Source organism: Chelonia mydas, chromosome 7 (assembly GCF_015237465.2).
Source record: "Chelonia mydas isolate rCheMyd1 chromosome 7, rCheMyd1.pri.v2, whole genome shotgun sequence".
NCBI classification, from domain to species: Eukaryota; Metazoa; Chordata; order Testudines; family Cheloniidae; genus Chelonia; species Chelonia mydas.
This window is the reverse complement of record NC_057853.1, coordinates 1,171,320-1,191,387: the sequence shown is the minus strand read 5'-3', so window position 1 is coordinate 1,191,387 and position 20,068 is coordinate 1,171,320. Positions and strand designations below refer to the sequence as shown.

Here is a 20,068-nt window from a genome sequence, read left to right as displayed (position 1 = left end):
CTGTGATGAAGTGGGCATGTTCTTACTGTCTTCTCTGAATGCTCTGTGTGTGCCTCAGTTTCCCCTATGTGTTACTCAGGTATCTGGGTGGTGGAACAATGGCGGGTGATGTCTGCAGCAACCCCCAGAGGGCAGGTGTGGCTGTGACAGGCTGCAGGGAACAGCCAACACTCTGTAGCCTGGCAACTGAGGGCCAGGCCTCCTCCTCTGCAAGGGTCAGCCGGAAGTGTTGGTGCAGCCGGGGTGACCTGCTGGCCCGGGAAAGGGACAAAGGAACAAGCAGGGGCAACAGGCGTGAGGGAGGCCTCAGTCCCCTGCATAGGGGCTGGAACTAGGGGGGCTGGGGGGCTGCAGCCTCCCCTGGCGTGACATGTTCTCCATCATATCCAGGGTTTGTAGTTTGCAGTTTGGTTCCATGGCTCAGCCCCTCCCCAGCCCCCACCCCGTACACATTGCTCCATCTCCCCTGTCTCCTGTTTGGGACTCAGGGGGAGTCCGGAGGAACCAGGCCCCGGGTCCCCCCAAGCTGGTTTTCTGCAGGTGCCTGCTCCCTGGGCTGACAAGCTCTGTTCTACGCTGAGCTCCCGACAGCTGTGTCACACGCTGGTGGGAGACACAGCTGGCTGCAGAGTCGGGGGCAGGGCGCTTTGGGGGGGTGAGGCTCCCCAGGAGGACTCACTGCAGGGAGCGAACGGGGTGACCAAGGGGCTGAACGCTCCGAGGTCGGACCCAGGAAGTGCCAAAGCCAAGCAGGCTCCTTGGCCTGGTGAGCATGGCCCTGAGGGGAGACACTGCCCCAGAGCCCTGCCTGGCTTCACTCCGAGCGGTGCCACGGCCGTGCCCACACTCACGCTGGCAGCCCTGCGGGTCGGTGCGGCTCAGCCCGTAGAAGGCCTCCTTGCAGCTGTCGCAGCGCACGCCCTGGACGTGTTCCTTGCAGCGGCACTGCCCGGCGATCATGCCCAGCGCCACGTCCGTGTGGCTGTCACACACCCCGCCGTCCAGGGAGCCCACTGGGTCACAGTCACAGGCTGCCAGCAGAGGGGAAGAGAGCAGGAGTCGCACGCCAGGAGCCAGCTCAGCGCCCAGCCTGGACACCAGCGCCTGGCACCGCAGTGACCCCAAAGCAGGTGGCCCTGCCAGGGCAGATGGGATCGCCCATGCCGGGCAGGGAGAGGGCAGCCGAGTGTCTCAGCGCAGCCAAAGCCCTGGGCACATGCCCAGGCCAGGGAGTGCGGCTGCCAGCAAAGGGGCTGGGGCTTGGCATGAGCCCCCCACGCAGCACTGCAGCCAAAGGGCTCACGTGCTCCCTGGCTGCATCCCGGGGCCGTGACCACCGTGAGGACGTGGGTGATATGCGCCTCAGTTTCCCTAGGCGTTGCCCTGCCGCACTGAGCGCCACGAGGCGTGGGCCACGCAGCTGGCTGGGGAGAGACACGGGGCAGCGAGGGCATGGGGGACCTAACAGACAATGGGAACCCCAAGGACCTCGCATGTCCCCGTGAGGGGGGAGCCCATGAGGCCGGAGAAGGAGGGGGCCGTGCCAGGCGAGTGTGAGAAGACCCAGGGGAGCCCCTGGCATTGGACTCGGGAGAGACGAGGAAGGAGGCCAAGATGGGCTGGCCAGGCTGGTCTCCGCTAAGCCAGGACCGGAACCCGGCACCGGCTGCCGCGCCACAGGGGGACACTCCGAACGGGGGCTCGCTCCGTGGCCTGGCTGGGCAGAGCTCCCGGGGGTCACAGGGGCTGCAGCCCGGTCTCGGAGGCAGGGAGTGGCCAGCCTCGCTACGCACAGAGGTGAACCCAGCCTGCTCCGATCTCTGGGCCCTGGGGAACCCAGGAGCCGTGCAGTGCCCTGGCCTTCCCACGCGCCTGGGGTGGGCACAGGCATGGCATCAGGGGCCCGTATGGGCTGGGAGCAGACCCGGGGACAGCATCTGACTAGCGGGGGCCTGGCGAGCCCCTGGAGACCCAGGGCCGGGCACGGGCCGGTAACCCTGAGAGAGAGGATGCCCCCTCTGCGCTGCGGGCACCCAGCCGGCCCCAGCTCTAGCTTCAGAGGAAGGGGAGCAAAGCGCCGAGAACCCCGGGGGCGGCCCCCGCCCGCTGGAGGCTGCCCAGGCCCGCCCGGCAGGGCACTCACGGACGCAGGCGGTGCTGGCCCGGATGTCGGCCAGCGGGCTGTGGTAGTAGAAGGGTTTGCAGAGCTGGCAGCTGCGGCCCATGGTGTTGTGCTGACAGTCGTCACAGACGCCCCCGCTGGCGTTGCCCGTGGCCAGGTACACGGCCATGTCGAAGTGGCACCGGCGAGAGTGCTGGTTACAGTTACACCCTGCCGACAGATGGGCCCATTAACGACGGCCCGGGCACACCCGCGCCCGGGGCACTGCCCCCCAGCGCTCCCACTGCACTAGGCGCAAAAGCGGGGGGGGGGCACGGCCGTGGGGAAGCGGGGGGGCACAGCTGTGGGATTCCGGGGGGGGAACAGCCACGGGGAAGTGCGGGGGGGCACGGCTGTGGGGGGCGCACAGCCACAGGGAAGCGGGGGGGGGCACAGCTGTGGGATACCGGGGGGGGAACAGCCATGGGGAAGTGCGGGGGGGCACGGCTGTGTGTGTGCACAGCCACAGGGAAGCGGGGGGGGGGGGGCACAGCTGTGGGGAAGTGGGGGGCGCACAGCCACAGGGAAGCGGGGGGGGCACAGCTGTGGGATACCGGGACGGGAACAGCCACGGGGAAGCGGGGGGGCACAGCCGTGGGGAAGTGGGGGGCACAGCTGTGGGATACCGGGGGGGGGGGAACAGCCACAGGGAAGCGGGGGGGCACGGCCGTGGGGAAGTGGGGGGCGCAGCCACAGGGAAGCGGGGGGGGGGGGCACAGCTGTGGGATACCGGGGGGGGGGAAACAGCCACAGGGAAGCGGGGGGGCACGGCCGTGGGGAAGTGGGGGGGCACACAGCCACAGGGAAGCGGAGGGGGCACAGCTGTGGGATACCGGGGGGGGAACAGCCACGGGGAAGTGGCTGGGAGGGGGGGCACAGCGGCGGGGAACCGGGGGGCCGGCTGCTCTCTCACCTTGGCAGGCGTGTGGGTCGGTGCTCCCGGCAGGGCGCCAGGGCAGCTCCTGGTAGAAGTCCTGGCACCGCTCGCAGTTCAGGCCCGCGGTGTGGTGTTTGCACACGCAACGGCCGTGAATCTGGGAGACAGGCGGGGACGGTGCCCAGGTCAGCTGTGGCCCACGGCCCTGGCCTCAGCCCCCTCACGCCGGGCTCTGCAGGGCCAGCAGACGAGCCCAGGGCCCTCAGCTGCCATTAGCAGGCCCTGCCGCAGACAGCCGGCCAGACGCCAGGCCTGAGTGGGTCTTGTCTGCACTGGGGCAGGAGGGAAGGCTGGGGCACAGGGACCCCTGGGGCTGCCCCACACCCCCTGCCACCCGCCGGCTGCCCCGGGAGTCAAGGGCACGGCAGCCACCAGTGCTCCCCGCTTGGCTGGGCCTGGCTGCCTTGTGACAGGTCTTGGGGTGGGGCTCTGCCCCCTGACTGCACCCTCCCCTCCCCACTCCCTGTGGGATGGGGCTCTGGCCCCTTGTCATGCCCTCCACTCCCCCGTCGCCGCCATGGGGCTCTGCCCCCTTACCATGCCCTCCACGCCCGCTGGCAGGCCGGGGGCGGGCGCGCACTCGGAGGCGTGGCCGTAGCAGAAGCAGCTCCCGCGCAGCACCAGCTCGTAGAGGGCGTAGTAATACTTGCGCAGCACCTGGCGCCGCGAGTCCAGCAGGTTGTCGCCCAGCGTGTGCAGCTTAGTCAGGTTCACCCGCAGGTTGGTGACGCGCAGCAGATCTGGGGGCAGGGGGAGCTCAGCACTGGCCCCACCTCCTGGCCCTGCTGCCCCCAATCCCCCCCAGCCCCCCAATCTCCCAGCCCCTGCACCCCACAGCCCTGATGCCTCCCCCTCTCCTCGGCCCCCACGTACGGTCCCCAGTGACCACTCCTGCATTACCCCATCTGCAAACCCCCCTGGCCTGCCTATGCCTTCCCTGCCATGGGCATGTCCCTGCACCGCCCGCAGCTCTGAACCCGGTGCCCCATGGCGCCGCCCGCAGCTCTGAACCCGGTGCCCCACGGCGCCGCCCGCAGCTCTGAACCCGGTGCCCCACGGCGCCGCCCGCAGCTCTGAACCCGGTGCCCCACGGCGCTGCCCGCAGCTCTGAACCCGGTGCCCCACGGCGCCGCCCGCAGCTATGAACCCGGTGCCCCACGGCGCCGCCCGCAGCTCTGAACCTGGCGCCCCAGGACTGCAAGCTCTAGGGCAGGGATCCAGGCCCGTCCTCCCGGCTGATCCCCCCGCCTCGTGCCCCTACCCTGGATGGCTGGGCTGTACGGATCCTCCACTGGGATGGACGGGTCCAGGACCTTGAAAATCACCTGGACGACAGGCGAGGAGCAGCATGAGACCCCAGAGCTCCCCCAGCCCCGGCCTGCCCCCAGCCCCCTACCATGCCCCAGGGTGACAGGTGAGGGGCAGGGTGACCTTAGGAGTGTGATATCATATCTCATTGACAGGTGACACAGGGCCAGAAAGAGTTAATGACCTCCCAGACTGACCTGACCCAGGGCCCAACTTTAGAGACTGCTTAGGAAGAGATGGAAATGAGGAGAGCTTTGAAATGCAAGTTTGCATTGTTCGAGAGAGAGAAGGGGAGATGCTGGCTCAGGGCTTGTGATGTCAGCAAACGAGTCTTGTCTATTGCCACGGCTTTGATTCAAAGATCAGAACAGGAGTGTGAAGATCTAGGAAGACACTGGAGGGCAATAGTGTTGTTGTCTCTCTGTCTCGGGGAAGCTTGGGGTAACCTGTATCTGAACCGTTTAATGATAAATTACCCTGGGCTAATTGCCAGGATGTTTGGGAGAAGGAAGGTTGAGCCTATTGTCTTCTCAGGCCAAGAGGCTGCTGGAAATGTACAAAAGCCCTGGGACACGATCCTTCTTCATCTCAGATCGGCTTTGGGTTTCAAGAAGGGGAAACCCTGAGCCATAGGGTTTGAGATCCCCGGTCACTGACGGGAGTCACCCTGAACATGGACATTGGACTGTAACCTCTGGGCTGTTTCTAAAAGGACGTTTGGCCACTACACACTCACCATCTCTGCTCGGTATCGTGAGCTCAAGAACTGAACTCAGGTCGGTCTGTAGACTGATCTTTCTACCAACTCTCTCTCCCTTTTCTTTTTGAATGAACTGTAGTTTAGTTAACGAGAATTGGCTATCAGCGCGTATTTGGGGTAAGATCTAAGTTATCATCGGACCTGGGTCTGGGGCCTGATCCTTTGGGACTGGGGGAACCTGCTCTCTTATATGATGAGAGAAGATCTTCAGTAATCATCATCGTATCTGACGTGTGTCCGGAGGGAGGCCTGGGGCTGGCACTTTAGGGGCCCTGCGTTGTGTGGACGTCTGAGTACCCAGGGAGGTGATACAGAGGCTGGTTTGGTAACTCTAAGGAGTGGAATATCCACCGGCGTCCGGGGTTTGTCTGCCCCGGTCTGTCTGCAGTTCACCCTGATTGAGTGACCTCAGCTGGCTCCCACGGGCAGCATCGTTACAGGCAGTGACCCCAGAGACCCCTCTGCCCCGGCCTGCCCCAACATCCCCATTCCCCAGGGCAACAAGTGAGGGGCAGAGTTCGTCCCCAGGTCCTTCCCATGGGCCCTGCCCCAGCCCCCGTGCCCAGGGTGACAGGCAAGGGGCAGAGTGAGACCCCACAGCCCCTGCCTGCCCCAGCTTCCCCACCTCGCCGTGGCTGGAGGGCTCGATCTCGGAGTAGCGCTGCTCACACAACACCTCGTCCACACGGCCCGACGCCTGCACAGCCACGGCCGGGAACAGCCGGGAGCAGTTGTAGGCGAAGTAGCGATAAACCTTCCAGGTGCGGCCGAAATTCGCCGAGCGCTCGATCAGCATGGCCGCTGGGCGGAAGGTCTGTGGGGAGAGACATGGGGGAGATGGGTGCACCCCCAGCATGCCCCTGGGTGGGGTCTCGTGGGGGAGGGGAGCTGGGTGCACCCCCAGCATGCCCCTGGGTGGGGTCTCGTGGGGGAGGGGAGCTGGGTGCACCCCCAGCATGGCCCCGGGCTGGGTGTCGTGGGGGAGGGGAGCTGGGTGCCCCCCAGCATGCCCCTGGGTGGGGTCTCGTGGGGGAGGGGAGCTGGGTGCCCCCCAGCATGCCCCTGGGTGGGCTCTCGTGGGGGAGGGGAGCTGGGTGCACCCCCAGCATGGCCCCGGGCGGGGTGTCGTGGGGGAGGGGAGCTGGGTGCCCCCCAGCATGCCCCTGGGTGGGGTCTCGTGGGGGAGGGGAGCTGGGTGCCCCCCAGCATGCCCCTGGGTGGGCTCTCGTGGGGGAGGGGAGCTGGGTGCGCCCCAGCATGGCCCCGGGCGGGGTGTCGTGGGGGAGGGGAGCTGGGTGCCCCCCAGCATGGCCCGGGGTGGGGTGTCGTGGGGGGAGGGGAGCTGGGTGCCCCCCAGCATGGCCGCCCAGCCCTGCAGAGCCAGGCCTGGGACCAGTGGGATGGCTGCTCTTGGGCAGGGTTGGCCCTGCTGTCCCCACCCCCAGCCCTGGGCCCAGTTACCTTAAATTTCATGATGAGGTGGGTGAAGTGGAACTCGGCCTCCAGGTCCAGGCGGATGCTTACGTGCTCCACGCCTGCGGAGACGGGACGGGGTCACCCCCAGGCACCAGCCCCCCCGGGAAGATGGGATGGGACAGGGTCGCCCCCAGGCACCAGCCCCCCCGGGGAGACGGGACGGGGTCACCCCCAGGCACCAGCCCCCCCGGGAAGATGGGATGGGACAGGGTCGCCCCCAGGCACCAGCCCCCCCCGGGGAGACGGGACAGGGTCACCCCCAGGCACCAGCCCCCCCCGGGGAGATGGGATGGGACAGGGTCGCCCCCAGGCACCAGCCCCCCCCGGGGAGACGGGACAGGTGATGCAGCAGGGAGTGGGGCAGATTTGACCTGGGGATGTTGCCGGGGAGTTTCATCGGGAAGGGGAGAGCCTGTAACCTGAGCTGGGAGGGGGGTCGGGGCCAGGTGACCCCTTCTGCCCAGGAAGCTGGACAAAGGCTGGAGGAGGAGCCAGGGGGAGTCTGGGGGAGTCGGCTGGAGGGGGTTCAGTTTTGGGGAGTTGGCTGGGGAAGAGGAGGGAGCCCTATGGCTGGGGTGTAATCTCTCTATCCCCCAGAAGGGCCTAACTGAGGGGTCCTGTTTGTGCCCACAAGCTCTGGTCTGGACTGTGTTCCCGTCGTCTCTAACAAACCTTCTGTTCTACTGGCTGGCTGAGAGTCACGGTGAATGGCAGGAAGTGGGGAGCCGGGCCATGACTCCCCCTCATGCCGTGACACATCCCCATGCACCACCCCCCCAGGGAGACGGGAAAGGACAGGGTCACCTCCATGCACCAGCCTCCCTGGGGAGATGGGACGGGGTCACCCCCATGCACCAGCCCCCCCCGGGGAGGCGGGACAGGACGGTGTCACCCCCAATGCTCCACCAGCTGCCTGCACCAGCCCCTTTGCCGCTCTCACATCTCCAGCTGTGGGCTCAGCAGAGGCAGGTGTGGTGGCTGCGGGGGCCGCTCACCCAGCCTGGAGGTCCTGGCGCTGGGGTCTCCCGAGGAACAGTCCCCGGGCCCGGGCCTGCAGCCCAGGCTGTCCTGAGGGTCCCCTGTGACTCCTGCGGTCCGGGGCAGCGCAGGCCAAGCGAGGGGCCATGATCCCTCCCTTTCCCCTCCCCACTAGTCTGGGCTCCACCCGACCGCAGGGGGAGCCTCTCTCCATGGCCTTGCGGGGCCCCTCACCATTCTCCGACTGCCACCAGGTCGCGTGGCCGTCCTGGCCGCCGAGGTACACCACGTTCTGGATGCGGTGGCTGGTGCGCAGAGACGGGGACCGGGAGTCACAGGAGAAGCATTTCTCCGAGTCCTGCAGAACAGAGAGTGTCCGTGGTGTCCCTGCCCCCCAGCAGCCCCCCCAGCAGGGACAGACGGACAGACCGGGGCACTGGAGCTGCCTCTGCTCCCCACCTGCGACAGACCCAGTCTCTTCAGCCTGGGACTCGCCCCCGGACACACCCATCCAGACACATGCACGGTACCCACGTGCACAGACGGACTCGCAGACGGATGGACGGACACACACACACGGATCCAGGTGGACAGACGGACTCACACGCACGTGCAGAGCCGGACAGACGGACTCTCACACACACGCGCTGACCCTGGCTCGCCCGCAGGCTCTGCCAGCCCGGCTGGGGCTGAGTGTTGGGGCTGGGCACAGGGACTGAGTCCCGCCTCTCCCTTGGCCAGGCTCACCAGAGGCCTGAGGACCGGCCAGCGGGTGCCCGTGAGAGCGCAGGGCTCAGGGCCAGGCTCCCCTGGTTGCCCTGGATGGGAGGGGCCTGGCTCCAGCCAGTGGGGGCTGTGGGCAGAGGGGCCTCCCCCGGGTGCCCAGGCAGTGCTGACGGGGAGCGCGTGGCCGCATGGGGGGTGGCGGGGGCAGCTGTTCACGCTGCACGCAGAGAGCGTGTTGGGCCGGGAGCCGCACAGCACCCGGCGGGCTGGGGGCTCTGCACCGAGCAGCCCTTGGGGGCTGGCCGGGTACCTGCAGGTGGCTGACGATGCAGTACTCCTGGGGCCCCTGCAGCCCACAGGTGGACGTGGCGCTCAGGTTCTGGGCCCGCCCCACAAGCAGGTTCCCGGTGGCCGGGTGGCAGCTCCCCGCGGAGCAGCCTGGCTCTTCCTGGCTCGCCGCACCGGGCACCTGGACTGGAGAGAGGCACAGGGAGGGCCTGGCTAAGAGGGGGCATGTGGCATCCTGGCACCCAGGGACTCTGCTGCGCTGGCCCCAAGAGGAAACCTGGCCAGGGACCCACCAGTGAGGGCCCCGGGGCAGGAGGGAGCGGAGTCAGCAAGGGCTCCAGGGTCAGGGAAGGTCCACCGAGGGCCCCGGGGCGGGGGCAGATCCAGTGAGGGCCCTGGGGCAGGGAGGGGGCAGCGCGGAGCCAGTGCGGGGTGAGGCGGGCCGGGGGGAATCTGTGACTTTTCCATTTCCCACCATGACAGGAACCCCCCAACCCCTGCTGCCAGGGAGCCCCTAAGCTGGACCCCTCCAGCCCCTCACCACCACTGCCCCTCGCACCCCCTGTGGGTACCTCTCCCCCACATATGCCCCTTCCCCTGCACGGGGCCCCCAGGCACACCCCTCCCCGCCCACCATGGGTCTCCCCCGCGCACGGCACTGGGTCCCAGACCCGCTGACCCGGCACGGAAACGCCGCGACCCGGAAAGCCCCCGCGCGGCAGCCCCGTGACTGGGGGAGCAAGGGCCTTTGTCTGGCCCACGTGACTCTGCCCCCCCAGCCCCGTCCTTCCCGACCCTGCCCCCCCCCGGGACTGCTCTGCCCCGACTCTGCCCCCCCAGCCTGGTCCTTCCTGACTCTGCCCCCCCCGGGACTGCTCTGTCCTGACTCTGCCCCCCCTGGGACTGCTCTGCCCCAACTCTGCCCCCTCAGCCCGGTCCTTCCCGACCCTGCCCCCCCCGGGACTGCTCTGCCCTGACTCTGCCCCCTCAGCCCGGTCCTTCCCGACCCTGCCCCCCCCCGGGACTGCTCTGCCCCAACCCTGCCCCCCCCGGGACTGCTCTACCCCGACTCTGCCCCCCCAGCCTGGTCCTTCCTGACTCTTCCCCCCCCGGGACTGCTCTGCCCCGACTCTGCCCCCGCCAGCCTGGTCCTTCCCGACCCTGCCCCCCCCGGGACTGCTCTGCCCTGACTCTGCCCCCCCCAGGACTGCTCTGCCCCGACTCTGCCCCCCCAGCCTGGTCCTTCCCGACCCTGCCCCCCCCCGGGACTGCTCTGCCCCAACTCTGCCCCCCCCCCAGCCTGGTCCTTCCTGACTCTGCCCCCCCCGGGACTGCTCTGCCCCAACTCTGCCCCCCCCCAGCCCCGTCCTTCCCGACCCTGCCCCCCCCCCAGGACTGCTCTGCCCCGACTCTGCTCCCCCAGCCTGGTCCTTCCTGACTCTGCCCCCCCCAGGACTGCTCTGCCCCGACTCTGTCTCCCCCCAACTCTGCCCCCCCCAGCCTGGCCCTTCCCGACTCTGCCCAGCCCCTGCCAATGATTAACCAGTGAGGCCGTGCCCAGGGAGGGGCCGTGCCCAGGGAGGGGCCAGGGACACACTCCACACATTCCGCACCTGGGCATGACCCGGGGAGTCCCCACCATCGGGGCAGAGAGTTGGGGGGCAGGGGGAGGGGTCAGTGAGGGGGGGCAGGGTGTCGGCCCAGGCCCCTTTGCATTGCCCTCTGATCTGTCTCAGACCAGCAGCCACGTCTGCCCGCCAGCGGCCCCCACCCTGGCCCAGCGCTCTGCACCGGGGGGAGGAAGCAGGCGCAGGGCTGGGGGAGGGTGGCTCGGGGCAGCCCTGGCCGTGCCCGTCCCGGGAGCTGTGAGCCGTGCTCCGGTGCTGCCCTAATTCCGCTCCCAGGGCTCAGCGGAGCCAGGACGTCTGGGGATTTACGGCTCAGCCTCAGGGGCCCTTTGCCATGGGACTGAGCGGGCGCAGCTGGGCCGAGCTCTGCCCGGGCCCGGGATGCTGCCAAGGGCTCGGACTGTCCCGGGGAGCGTGTCCCCCGCACTCGCTGCACAGGCCCAGAGCTCACGGGCACTCCAGGGCACAGCATGCCACCCACACTGCACCGGGCGCCCGCCCTCAGGGCTCCCTGCCCCTGTCCCGCCCGCGCCGGGTGCCCGTCCTCGGAGCACCCTGCCCCCATCCCGCCCCCGCCGGGCGCCCACCCTCGGAGCACCTTGCCCCCATCCCGCCCGCGCCGGGCGCCCGCCCTCAGGGCTCCCTGCCCCCGTCCCGCCCGCGCCGGGCGCCCGTCCTCGGAGCACCCTGCCCCCGTCCCGCCCGCGCCGGGCGCCCACCCTCGGAGCACCCTGCCCCCGTCCCGCCCGCGCGGGGTGCCCAAGCTCAGGGCACGCTGCCTCCATCCCGCCCGCGCTGGGCGCCCGCCCTCAGGGCACCCTGCCCCCGTCCCGCCCGTGCCGGGCGCCCACCCTCAGAGCACCCTGCCCCCGTCCCGCCCGTGCCGGGCGCCCACCCTCAGAGCACCCTGCCCCCGTCCCGCCCGCGCCGGGCGCCCACCCTCGGAGCACCTTGCCCCCGTCCCGCCCCCGCCGGGCGCCCACCCTCAGAGCACCCTGCCCCCGTCCCGCCCGCGCCGGGCGCCCACCCTCAGAGCACCCTGCCCCCGTCCCGCCCGCGCCGGGCGCCCACCCTCAGAGCACCCTGCCCCCATCCCGCCCGCGCGGGGTGCCCAAGCTCAGGGCACGCTGCCTCCATCCCGCCCGCGCTGGGCGCCTGCCCTCAGGGCACCCTGCCCCCATCCCGCCTGCGCCGGGCACCCCAGGAATATGGGTGCGCACCCCCCGGGATCTGGGTACGGTGCAGCCCACTTGCCCTGGGAGGGGAGAGTATGCCCAGGGCCGAATGTGTGCGGGGACTTACCCAGCAGCAGGAGAGCAACCAGCAGCTCCATGGGCACCGATGGTCCGGCCTGGGGAGAGCGAGGCGAGAGAGTTACGTCAGACTGGGCTAGGTGAGGGGACCGTGGGGTGGAGGTCAGATCTGCGGTGAGCCATGGGCCCAGGGTGCAAAGGGGAGAGGGGTTGGGGGGGAGGGGAAAGAGACTGGGGGTGTTGGGAAGCGGGGTGGGACAGGGCTTCCTCTTCCCTATGCAATGGAAGGTTTCAGGGCATGGCCCATGACTCCTTCCTGCCAGCCCTGCAGGTGGGAGGTGCCAGGGCTCCCTGGCACTGCTAATGCCCGATGCCGGGGCTGGGCCTTGGTCAGCAGACCCAGGGCACCCATGGGGCTGGCTGCCCCAGAAGTCAGGCACTGCTCAGCTACCCCCAGGACAGCACGTGTGGTCCCCCCCTTCACCTTGCCTGGCTTTACCCTGCTGCCCCCCTCCCCCTCTGGGGAGCTGAGGGATCGGGGGGGCAGGCAGGAGCTGCCCATGGCTGAGGGGTCCCATGTCTCAGTGGTCCAGGGCAAGGCTGTCTGCTAGTGCCCTGGGGCAGTACCAGCTCTAGTGAGGGCAAACTGCCCTGGTGGGCAGTCGCCCCCGCCAGGGCCTTGTGGGGCGCTACCATGCTAACCTGGGTCGAGATGCAAAGCAGCCAGCCCAGCTCGGGGCATCGAGACAGGGATTCAGGACACCTGGGTTCTCTTCCTGGCACTGCCCCGACTGGCTGGGGGGTGCTGGGCAAGCCCACTCCCCTCAGCCTGCTCCCCCTCAGCCCTGCCTCCGGGACCTTCTTGCTGCCCCTGGGCACCCTCCTGCCAACTTACCCCCCCGCTGGGCACAGGGCTCTGGGGCTGCAGGAGAAATCCAGGCAGCTTGAGCATTAATGTCGCTGCCCGGGCCGGGCACCCTAGGGCAGCAGGCTCGGCGGGCAGCCCCCTCCCACTCACCCAGAGCCGCCCCGGTACTCACGTCTGAGCAGTGCAGCCCACGGCCCTGGCAGCCGCTCACCACTACGGGCTGGGGGAGGGGGAGCTGGCGGCAGGCTGGGGCGGAGGCGGCCCCCGAGAGCGCCCCTCCTGCCCCTGCGAGTCCCCGAGCCCTGGGCGGGCAGCGTGAGAACTCGGAGCACAAAAACAACCTGGCAAACAAGGGGAGCGATGGGTAAAACTAACCCAGCTCCTCTCCCAGGGCAGGGAGGCTGGGACAGAGCGATTCTTATTCAAATCGGGGCTGGGGCTGTGAAAGGGACTAACGGTCTCCAGGCTACGGGAATGTCACAGCCGATTCTTTCTGCTCGGCAGTGCACGCAGGCCAGCCGGGGCTCGCCGCGGCCTCTGGGCCCGAGCCGGCCGGGGCCAGACTCCCGGCTCACAAGGGGCTAGCGTTAGGGTCAAACCGGTCGCCCCGCTGGGCGTGAACCGAGGGAGCTGCTCCCATCTCGCCACCTCCTGGGACACAGGGCGCGCTTGGGCAGGCAGGCACCCGGGCTTTCCGCAGAGACCAGCCGCGGGGCCAGGTCTGGCTCCCCCCTGCCACTCTGGGCAAAGGGGCTGTGACAAATGGCCACCCAGTGCCGCTTCCTGCCGCGCTGGGGGGGAGAGGGCCCACTCCTTGCCCCCCGCTGGCCTCAAGCCACAAAGCGTGGGAGCAGAGCTGGCCGAAGCCGCGCCAAGGCCAGGGGCCAGGAAGAAAGGAGCAGAGCGAGCCCTGCGCCCAGCAGGCCTGGCGCCCGCGTTCCCAGGGTGCTGGCCCCAGCCAGGCAGGAATGTGCGTGTTGTGTCTTGCACCAGGCTCTCCGGGGAGAGCAGCGGGGCTGCGCGTCCCACACCTGCTGCACCAGCCGCCCTGCAGCCGCCGGGCCAGGCCGGGGAGAGGGCAGGGTGGAAACAGCCAATGTCCCCCGCACCCAGGGAGGCTGGGCAGGGAGGGAGCCAGCTCCATTCCCGGGGGCATCCACGCTGGCACTCCAGGAGCCACACATCCCCAGCCCCCTTGGCATGGCAGGCCACTGAGCCCAGGGGACTGGGAGGCAAGAGGCCAGCTGGTCACCAGATCTCTGGAGAGCAGCTCAGCCCCAGGGGCCGGCAAGGACCCAGGTGAGCCCGGGTCCCGGTGGCAAGGGGGGGGCTTTGCAGGAGGGGGCAGCCTGAGTTTGACTCCCAGGAGGGGCTGCCTTGGAGGGCACCACACAGGGACCCCACCACACCTCGGGCTCCCTGCTGCTTTAGGGCCCTGTCCCCTGCCCCGCAGCATGGCCTGGCGGGCAGCCTCAGGGATCTCTGTGGGGCTCAGAGATGGGGCCCGGCCCGGCAGCCTGCAGGACTCCAGCTAGCCAGACCCATCCCTTGTCCCAGCGTCAGCTCTGCCCCCACGCAGGAGCAGGAGCGGCCTCCCCCGGCCCAAAGCCTGGCTCAGGGACCCTCCTGTCGCCCCCAGAGCTCCCCCCACATGGCTGGTCCCTCCTGCTGCAGGGCGCTGGCCAGGGCAGAGAGGCCTAACCCCCGTGCCTGAGGGGTTTGCCCCTGCCCCGCACCCAGCTGTCGAACTTCCTCCTGGACGTGGGTCAGCCCCATGGACACTGGCCCAGGCCAGGCACCGCGTGGCCTGTGCACCAGGGCATGTGCTGAGACTCCAGCCGGGGCCCCAGGCCTGGCAGCGCCGCCCCAGGGGCACGGTCGCCCCCCAGGGAATAGCAGCCCAGAGTCCCAGGCCCACCCCAGAAAGGCTGTGAGCCCCAATGGCCCTGTTCCACCCCACCTGTGAGCAGACTCCCAGAGCTCCCCCCACATCTGCGCTGGCCAGGGCGGGACACCACATGGCAGGGGACACACCCACAGGCCCGTCACAGCAGCCCTGGGCAGGGGCCATCACCCTTCCCCGGCTATCATCTGCCAGTGCACAGGGCACCATGCCCACAGCTCTCTGCCCTTCCAGCGATCTCTGTGCACCTCCAGGCCTCCCACCCCCGCAGCACTGCCCGGCCTCCAGGCCAAACGCCACTTCCCCCCTCACCGCAAAGCTGCCACCTCTGGGCGGGAGTGGGGCAGCTGTGTCACACAGCACACTATTGTTGACACTGGCCGGGGCCAGGCCCGACTAACCCATGGAGACTGCCCGCCTGGGGCGGGGGGGGGCAGCAGGGACAGCTCGCTGGGACATGGCCAGGGCACAGGGTTCACGCCCCACTCAGAGGGTCTCTAGTGGGTGAGAGTGGCCAGCCCTGCCCCGGGGAGACGATCAGCCCTTCCCACCCCGAACACGGATGCTGCTGCAGGAGCCCGCCCCGCCCACTGCAGGGCACCACGGCTCTGCCCACGCGGCGAGAGCGAGCCAGGCGGGGGGGGGCTGGTGCCGCCCGGCCAGGGAAGGGCGCGAAGGCAGCATGCAGAGCCAGGGCTGCACTGGTACCTGTACGGCTGCCGCGGCTCGGTGTCCCTGGAGAGGGCGGCGCTTGGCCAGGTGGGCACACGCCCGTCCGGCACCCCCTGGCCGTGGCCTGCCACCCGGTGGGCACACGCCCGTCTGGCACCCCCTGGCCGTGGCCTGCCACCCGCCGCCTCTGAGCTCAGCTCTGCTCAGGGCTGGGCTGTTTGTTCCTGCAAAGCTTCCCTCCCCCAAGCTCCTCCTCCCGCCACGGTGCCAGGTGGGGCGGGCCCAGCTGCTCAGCCAAGGTGAGCGGGAGGCCAGGTACAGCGGCTCTCCCAGCCCTGCGCACAGGGGAGGGCCAAGCTGGAGCTGGGCCGGGGGGAGTGAGCCCCGCACCCTGAGCTGCCAGCCCTCCGCTCCTCGCTGTGAGGGAAGGGCAGCATGGGAGGGCACGAGGCCTGGTGCCTGCAGGAGCGCCTGCCCCGGCCTGCCCAGCCCTGCCCTGCCCAGGCCTGGCCCGGCCCCAGCTGGCCCTGCAGCCATGGGGAGGGACGGGGACCTCAGGCTGCGGCTGCAGCGGGCGGGGAAGCACCGGCTGCAGGCAGGCCCTGGGGCTGGGGCCGTGCTGCGTGCCAGGGAGTGCCCGGCTCTGCCTGCGCAGGGCACCCAGGGCCGTCCCTACGTACGACACTTGGAGCATGTCTCCTGCTTGGAGCCGCCCGTGGGCCACCCTGACACGCGACCGTTGGTGCCAATCAGTGCCGAGCTGCCTGGCTCCGGGCCGGAGCCGCCGGGCGTTGGCGTGAGACGGCCCCTGGGAGTCACGCAGCGCAGGGGGGTGGGCACTGCTGCCCAAGGCTTGGGCCAGGCACACCCCACTTTGGCTCCCTGCAGGCAGCCCCCAGCCCCTACCCGCTCTCTGGCACCATTAATGGTGCTGCCTTTGATCCTGCAGCGAGCCCCTCCCTCGGTGTCGGGGCCAGCCCCCCTGGGCATGGCCCGGGCATTCCCCAGCGTGCTGGTGCATGGCCCGGCTCTCCGGGGGGCGCTCCCGGCGGCCGCCGGCAGATGTGCAGCAAGGCCATCGCAAGAGCTCCCTTCCCAACGGGGCACAGTGACCCTGTGCCCAGCTCTGAGCTGCCAGCCACATGCAGACGCCCTGAGACTGGCAAGGAGCCACAGCTCCCTATGGAGAACACCAGCAAGCCGATGCCATCACCCGGGCCAGCCGGCGAGTCGGGAGGGGTCTGGTGCCCCATGGGGGTGTCCCTGACAGGGGGCCAGGCCCAGCCGGTGACTCAGGAGGGGCACAGTACCCGCAGCCAGGGGCAGCAGGTTTGTATAACTTTTGGTGGTGCCCAGGATGGGTCCAAGTCCCGTGCGCCCGCCCCCCAGCCCACACTCACCCCTGCCTAAGGCTCTGGGAGGGAGTTTGGGTGCGGGAGTAGGTACGGGGGGCTGGGGCAGGGGGTTATGGTGCAGGAGGGAGTCAAGCTCTGGGAGGGAGTTTGGGTGTGGGTGCAGGGGGTTGGGGTGCGGGAGAGGGTGAGGGGTCAGGTGATTACTTTAGGCGGCTCCTGAAAGCGGCCTGCGCCCCCTTCTGGCAGCGGCTTCCAGGCAGTGGGGCCAGGGCGTCTCCGCGTGCCGCTCCCCACAGGCCCCAGCCCCGCAGCTCCCATTGGCTGCAGTTCCCAGCCAATGGGAGCTGCGGAGTCGGCGCTTGGGGCGGGGCAGTGTGCGGAGACCCCTGCTCCCCCCCCCCCGCCTCCAGGGGCTGTAGGGCCGTTCCGGCTGCTTCCATGAGTAGTGCGGAGCGAGGCTGGGGAGGAAGCTGCCTTAGCCCAGCTGAGCGGCCGGTGGTGGCGGCCAGGGATCCCCGGGCCATTTTAAATCGCCCGGAGGCGGCAGGCGGGTGGAGCTGGGCCCCTGGGCCTTGAATATTCCTGGAGCACGGGCACCTCAGGCCCATATAACGCACCACCCCTGCCCGCAGCCCCTGGTCACGTGGACGCCTCCGGCAGAGGGGCCTGGCCAGCGGGGGGCTCGTGGACCCCAGCCTGTGAGCAGCCCCCCGGTTAGCTCCAGCACGGCCGTAAGGGCAGTGCCATGCCAGGCCCTGGGGAAGCCGATTCTCACACGCTCCAGGAGGCCTCGGCTCAGGGCTGGCAGAGCTGCCGTCTCTCACTGCCAGGCCCTCTGCCCTAAGCTCTGGGCGCTCAGGTGAGAGGGAACGGGAGGCACAGCCCCTGGCCCCTTGCCTGGCATTGCCCAGGCTGAGCACAGCCCCCGGGGGCCAGATCCATTTGCTACGAGGCTCAGTGCCCAGCCAACACATCCCATCTCCCTGGGCACACGCTGGCACCGGCGGCCTGGAGAGCCTGGCCCAGCCCCTCCACTCGGGCTGCAGGCTCCACAGGCTGCCAGCCAGCCTGCCAGGAACATGCGTGGGCCCCCCAGCGCTGCCTGTCTAGCCCCCAACACAGGCAGACGGCACCGGCAGCTGGTCAGACAGGGGCTCTTTACTTAGGCGCCTGCTTGGGGTGAACCTGTGGCAGCCTCTGCCCGCTCAGCGGGGCATGGAGCGGGAGCCTGGGGGCCAAGTTGGCTCGGGCATCAGCTGTGGGGTACCACGCCAGGGCTGGGCTCCCCGGCCAGCAGGTGCCTGCTCAGTGACCTAGAGCACAAGAAAGGACACGTCATGGCTGGGGGCCGCAGGGCTGCTGCTATTTATCATGCCAGGCTCTGTGGAGACAAGCCTGCTTCCCGGGCACCCAGACACACGCGTGTCCCTGCACGACACGCACATGTGCATGCCCGCACACGCGCAGCCACCCCCAGACACACGCGTGTCCCTGCACGACACGCACATGTGCACGCCCGCACACGCGCAGCCACCCCCAGACACACACGTGTCCCTGCATGACACGCACATGTGCACGCCCACACACGCGCAGCCACCCCCAGGGACACGCGTGTCCCTGCACGACACGCACATGTGCACGCCCAGGCACCCCCAGACACACGCGTGTCCCTGCGTGCACGTGCCTGCAGGGAGCTGCACATCAGACGGGATGCATTGCCCGAGAGTAAATGCTAAGCTCTGCACCAGCAAGCCGGCCCCGCCCACGTGCCAATGACGCTGGGCACGCGCCCACGGCCGAGAGCCCACTGCCCTCATTCCACCACCCCCAGCCACACACACCTCCCTGGAGAGCCCGGTGCAGATAACGGGCCGGCCCCTGGACCCCCTGGCTGTCATTGAGGTCGGCGAGCGGCTCCCTGGCCAGCAGCAGGCTGGTTGCGTCCCGGTGCAGCTCCCCCAGCCGGTGCATCACGTGCAGCTGCCGACTCCACCGGGCCACCCGCTGCATCCTGGGCGTGAGAGCGGCACCTCCCAGCCAGGGCACCTGCAGGGGGCAGTGCCATGGGGGAGTGGGGAGAGACAGAGTGCAACACCCAGCCACGGCAGCCACGGCACCCACACACGGTGCGGGGGAGCTCGCACGGTGGGGGAGGGGCGGGGGTGCCCTCATGTAACGAGGTGGGGGAGGGGCGTGGGGGGCCCTTATGTAGTGGGGGGGCAAGGGGGTCCCCAGCCCATACAGCCGTGGTGCCCTGCCAGGGACAGAGTGGCTCTCACAGACCCGCCAGAGGGGGGACCACCTTTGTGGGGTAGGAATCGGGGCAAAGCCAGCTCTCACCCATGGCAATCCCATGCGCAGGGACAATCTGTGCCCCAGCCCAGGAGCCCCCTCACCTGCTCGGAGAGCGCCCGCCCCGTCCTGGCCTCTGCCGCCTGCCGCCGGCGCCGTGGCTCCTCGGGCAGGACTCGCCAGAGCTCCTCAGCACTGGCCCCTGGGGGAAGGGGCATGTCCAGGCCAAGTGTCCCAGGCAGGGCTGGTGCCCAGCCCTGGCCAGCCCCAAGCCCAGGGCCCGCGCTCACCCTTGCCTGGGGGCCGCAGGGCTGCTACTATTTAGCCAGCCAGCCGTGGCCCAACGGCTGGAGCCAACCTGGCCAATGGGCAGAGCCCGGGACAGGGCCGTGGGGCTGGGAAATGGACAGGCCCCAAGGCAGTGGCGTGGGCAGATCAGCCTGTGCAGCCAGCCCAGGCCACGGGGCTCAGGATCTGCAGCCAGGGCCGTAGGTGCTGGCTCCTGGGGCCAGGGGGCTGGGGCTGGGCACCTCACCTCCCACTGCCTCCGGCAGGCCCTGCTCCCCGGGGCTCCTGCACCGCTCCAGGGCTGGCGGGCTCAGGAAGTATTCGGCTCTTTCAGGGCCCAGAAGGCTGCGGGGAAGGAAGCAGGTCACAGCACGCAGCCCAGCACCTTGCCTGGCCCACCCCCTTCGTCCTGCCTGCCCCCACCCAGGATGGGTGTGTGCCACCCCCCGCCCGGGCCCAGGATCCACCCAGTTTGCCATGGCCCACCCCTTTCAGGACCTAACCCACCCGGAATCCACCCAGGATCTGGCCCACCCCACTCAGGCTCCAGCCCACCACGTCCCTGCCCGGCTGGTGCCCACGAGTGCCCAGGCAGCCATGGTGCCGGCCCTGCCAGGGCGCCTGGCATCTCCTCTGGGGCCGCACTGGGCTGGTCGTTCCATGGGGCGAGCCCAGCCCACTCTGCCAATGCCTGCAGGGCTCCCCTGGGGAGGGGCTCCCCTCCCTCGCTCACCTGTACAGGTACTGCCGATAGTCGGGCGGGGGGCTGGCCAGGGGCTCCTCCTCGATCCCCGGCAGCCTCTGGCTCTTGCTCCCCTTGCAGGGGGCTTGGCTGCTGGGTGCTGCCTCCATGGGGCCGGACACTTGGTGCCCCCGTGTCACGGAGTCCCCGGGCGATGCTCTGGAACTGCTCCCCACGAAGCCAGGCAGGAATCTGCGGCAGTCTCCTTTCTGGGAGCAGCCTGTCTGCAGGACACACAGCTCCCCCGGCTCCACCTTCCTGGGTCTGACCTCGGAGCATTCAGCCCCCTCTGCGCGTTTCCCCCAGAGAGTCCACCCAGGCGGGGTCCTGGGGAAGCCAGAGGGTCCTGCCCCCCAACTTCGCAGTCAGACGGGACTCTCAGCCAGCCGGGGAAACAGAAGGTTTATTAGACGACAGGAACATGGTCTAAACC

At 69.4% G+C, this 20,068-nt stretch overlaps 1 protein-coding gene across 8 annotated transcripts in view; it reads right to left on the bottom strand.

Annotated features, from left to right (window-relative positions):
- Positions 1-20,068, bottom strand: part of LOC102941653 (laminin subunit beta-2) — a 53,567-nt gene extending 33,499 nt beyond the window's left edge. The window contains exons 1-14 of one of the 8 annotated variants that reach the window (XM_043552004.1): positions 19,627-20,068; positions 19,141-19,238; positions 18,710-18,807; positions 18,153-18,359; positions 11,565-11,613; positions 8,657-8,820; positions 7,855-7,978; positions 6,628-6,701; positions 5,792-5,980; positions 4,360-4,423; positions 3,636-3,838; positions 3,075-3,195; positions 2,144-2,332; positions 852-1,031 (exon numbers count right to left, since the gene is read on the bottom strand). In XM_043552004.1, coding sequence (XP_043407939.1) covers positions 852-1,031; positions 2,144-2,332; positions 3,075-3,195; positions 3,636-3,838; positions 4,360-4,423; positions 5,792-5,980; positions 6,628-6,701; positions 7,855-7,978; positions 8,657-8,820; positions 11,565-11,613; positions 18,153-18,359; positions 18,710-18,807; positions 19,141-19,238; positions 19,627-19,745 — 1,879 coding nt within the window. In that variant the 5' untranslated portion in view covers positions 19,746-20,068. Of the gene's footprint in view, positions 1-851; positions 1,032-2,143; positions 2,333-3,074; positions 3,196-3,635; positions 3,839-4,359; positions 4,424-5,791; positions 5,981-6,627; positions 6,702-7,854; positions 7,979-8,656; positions 8,821-11,564; positions 11,614-12,555; positions 12,725-14,994; positions 16,381-18,152; positions 18,360-18,709; positions 18,808-19,140; positions 19,239-19,626 lie in introns of those variants that run through there. The other 7 variants (XM_043552005.1, XM_043552006.1, XM_043552009.1 and 4 more) reach the window with 7 other exon arrangements.